The sequence below is a fragment of the Lolium perenne genome, chromosome 4 (assembly GCF_019359855.2).
Source record: "Lolium perenne isolate Kyuss_39 chromosome 4, Kyuss_2.0, whole genome shotgun sequence".
Classification (NCBI taxonomy): domain Eukaryota; kingdom Viridiplantae; phylum Streptophyta; class Magnoliopsida; order Poales; family Poaceae; genus Lolium; species Lolium perenne.
In genome coordinates, this window is record NC_067247.2 from 182,932,725 (window position 1) to 182,935,565 (window position 2,841).

General features: G+C 53.3%; 1 protein-coding gene across 1 annotated transcript; it reads left to right on the forward strand.

The window, feature by feature from the left end:
- The first annotated feature begins 1,243 nt into the window (after positions 1 to 1,243).
- On the forward strand, positions 1,244 to 2,191 carry LOC139839220 (uncharacterized). The gene has a single exon (XM_071829270.1). It carries the CDS (start codon positions 1,244 to 1,246, stop codon positions 2,189 to 2,191), a length of 948 nt encoding a protein of 315 aa, XP_071685371.1.
- The last annotated feature ends 650 nt before the right edge of the window (positions 2,192 to 2,841 follow it).

Genomic DNA, 2,841 nt, shown 5'->3' on the forward strand with positions numbered 1-2,841 from the left:
GGGTGCCCTGGCTAGCTTTATATATGCAACCAGCCTAGGGTTTTACAAGAGTCCTAGTCGACTACTTCTTCGGGTTGCCTTGTTGGGCCTTCTCCATATTGGGTCTTCTCCATATTGGGCCGAGCCAGGTATACTAATAATGGGTACCCGAAGGGTATGCCCATGTCAGATGGGCTTAAGGTATTGAAGGATGTGATGTGGATACCAGTGCCTCATTTGCCTGATGCAATCCTTGTAATCTTGTCTGACCAGACAGAGGTGATATACCTGCATATTCTCTATGCATTTGTTACATAGGTGATATGCCTTAGATCAGTCTAACATGTATGTTTAGGCCAAGGTCAAAATGTGATTTCACTTGGAGAGCAAGATCTGGCTGTGGACAAGGGGGGTAGTAGCTAATGGTGATGTTAAGCTTCTCACACCGCTCTTGGACTAGAGGGTTGCATGTTCAGACTTTCGGAGATGATGCACAGCAATCTTTGGGCTAGGGCTTGCATGCATGTTGCTGTATTTCACAACAGTGTCCCTCTCCGCATTGCTGGTACATTAGGTTCTTTGCCCTAGCAAAAAGATAGCTCATGTGATAGGCTAGGAACATGGACTGATAGAAGTGAGTTGCATAAATTGATCAGGGGAAGAGGTCTCTCGCGATCCCTTACGCGCGCAAGAAGAAGGCGGTGGTGGCGGCCGTTCGCAAGAGCGGCAGAAACGGGGGCGCTGATGCAGGGACCTCGACGCTGGAAAAGGCGCAGCGGCTAGCTGCGGAGAAGAATCTGGAGACCGTCAAGGACAAGGCCAAAGGTACGGACTTCTCGATTCTCGACGTTCTCCCTGACTCTCATCTGTCCTCGGTAGTTAGGGATAGCTGTTTGCTTTTCCATCCGAAGACCGGGGTGCCTGGGGAGGCACTGTCATTGATTAGGGCCAAGGAGGCCGTACAAGCGGCTTTGGCGGAAACGAGACACCGCCTCGAGGCAGAAGATGATGCCAGGCGGGCGGAGGCTGCTGCCAAGGCGGCTGAGGGGTCCGGTGACGCGGGTGAAGGGACATCCGCCCCGGACATCTCCTCGGCGGTGGCCACAGGGGAGGCTACTTGTGCAGGGGCACCCGGCGGGAAAAATCAGGGCGTCTCCACACCCGAGGTGGTCGGGCTCTCTGGTCGACCTAGGCGCAAATGTACTCAGTCGTGCAGGCCCGTGTTGACTGTCCGTAAGGGACAGACCAAGCGGAAGGGGTCCAGATGAGGTCGCTTATCTACAACCTCAGGGGTTTTGGGCGGCTAGGGCGCCGCTCTCAACTCAGATCGTATATGAGGCAGGAAAGGGTGGATATTCTTGGCCTCCAGGAGACCATTAGACCGGATTTCACCTCAGGGGAGCTTAGGAGCCTGGAGTGCGGGGGCCAGTTCGCTTGGAACTGGGTACCGGCTGATGGTCATTCAGGGGGATTGCTGCTGGGCTTTAGGGACGAATGCTTTGAAGATGGCGTGTGGAGGAAAGGGAAATTCTTCATTAGCGCGGATATCTATCAATGCAGCAACAAAGCTAAGTGGTGCTTTGTGCTCGTCTACGGCCCAGCTGACCATTCTAGGACTGGGGAGTTCCTAGATGAGTTGGAGGGGGAGGTGACCAACTGCCAGCTACCTTTGGTGGTGGGAGGTGACTTCAACCTCATCAGAAGGAGACAGGATAAGAGCAACGAGGTGGTCTGTTGGTCGAGGATTAGATGCTTTAATGATGCTATTGCGGCTATATCCTTAAGGGAATATAATCGAGCAGGGGCTAGATTCACTTGGACCAACAACCAATTGGACCCTATCCGCTCGGTGCTCGACAGGGTGTTTGTCTCACCGTCGTGGGAGACGATGTTTCCGCTTTGCTCACTCTCGGCGGTCACCAGGATAGGGTCCGACCACAACCCCCTATTGCTGGATAGTGGGGAGAGCGGTCTCATGCGACCACCACGGTTCTTCTTTCAGACGTGGTGGTTTCATGTGGCCGGGTTCGACGAGCTTCTTAGGGGCAAGATTGAGTTTTGCATTCATGGGAAGGGGCCTCATCGTTGCAGCATTGAGCTCTGGCAGTGTATCTCCAGGAGCTTACGCCAGTTCCTCAAGGGGTGGGGGCGAACCTCGGAAAGGAGAAAAGGGACTTCCGGGCGGAGCTCTTGCGCAAGGTGGGAGAGTTAGACTCGATCGCGGGCTGGATGAGGAGGGATGGGCCCTCCGTTACCACCTTGAGGACCAGCTTGTCCACTTGGATGAGGTTGAGGAGGAGTACTGGAGACAGCGGAGCCATCTCCAATGGACCCTCAAAGGGGATGCATGCACTGCCTATTTTCATGCGATAGCTAATGGGAGAAGGAGGAAGTGCATGATTCCACGTCTTAGGGTAGACAATACGGAGATAGATGACCAGAAGGGTTTGATGGACCATATCTATAACTTCTACTCGGGGCTGATGGGGGCAGAGGGAGAACAGCGGATGTTTTCACTTGGCCCTGACCTCTGGGATGAGGCGGCCAAGATCTCTCATGAGGAGAACTTAGCTCTGGAAATTACTTTCACGCCTGAAGAACTAGACGAGGTTCTTCACTCGATGAAACAGGACTCGGCTCCGGGACCGGATGGCTTGCCGGTTGTGTTCTTTAAGAGGTTCTGGGGAACACTTAAAGGACCTATTCTTCAGATTCTCAACGATTTTGCCCTAGGGAGGGTGGACATCGCTCGGTTAAACTACGGTATTATCTCCCTTATACCGAAGGTGAAAGGGGCCGATGACATTAAGCAGTTTCGGCCCATAGCTCTTATCAACGTCATTTTCAAGTTCATAGCTAAAG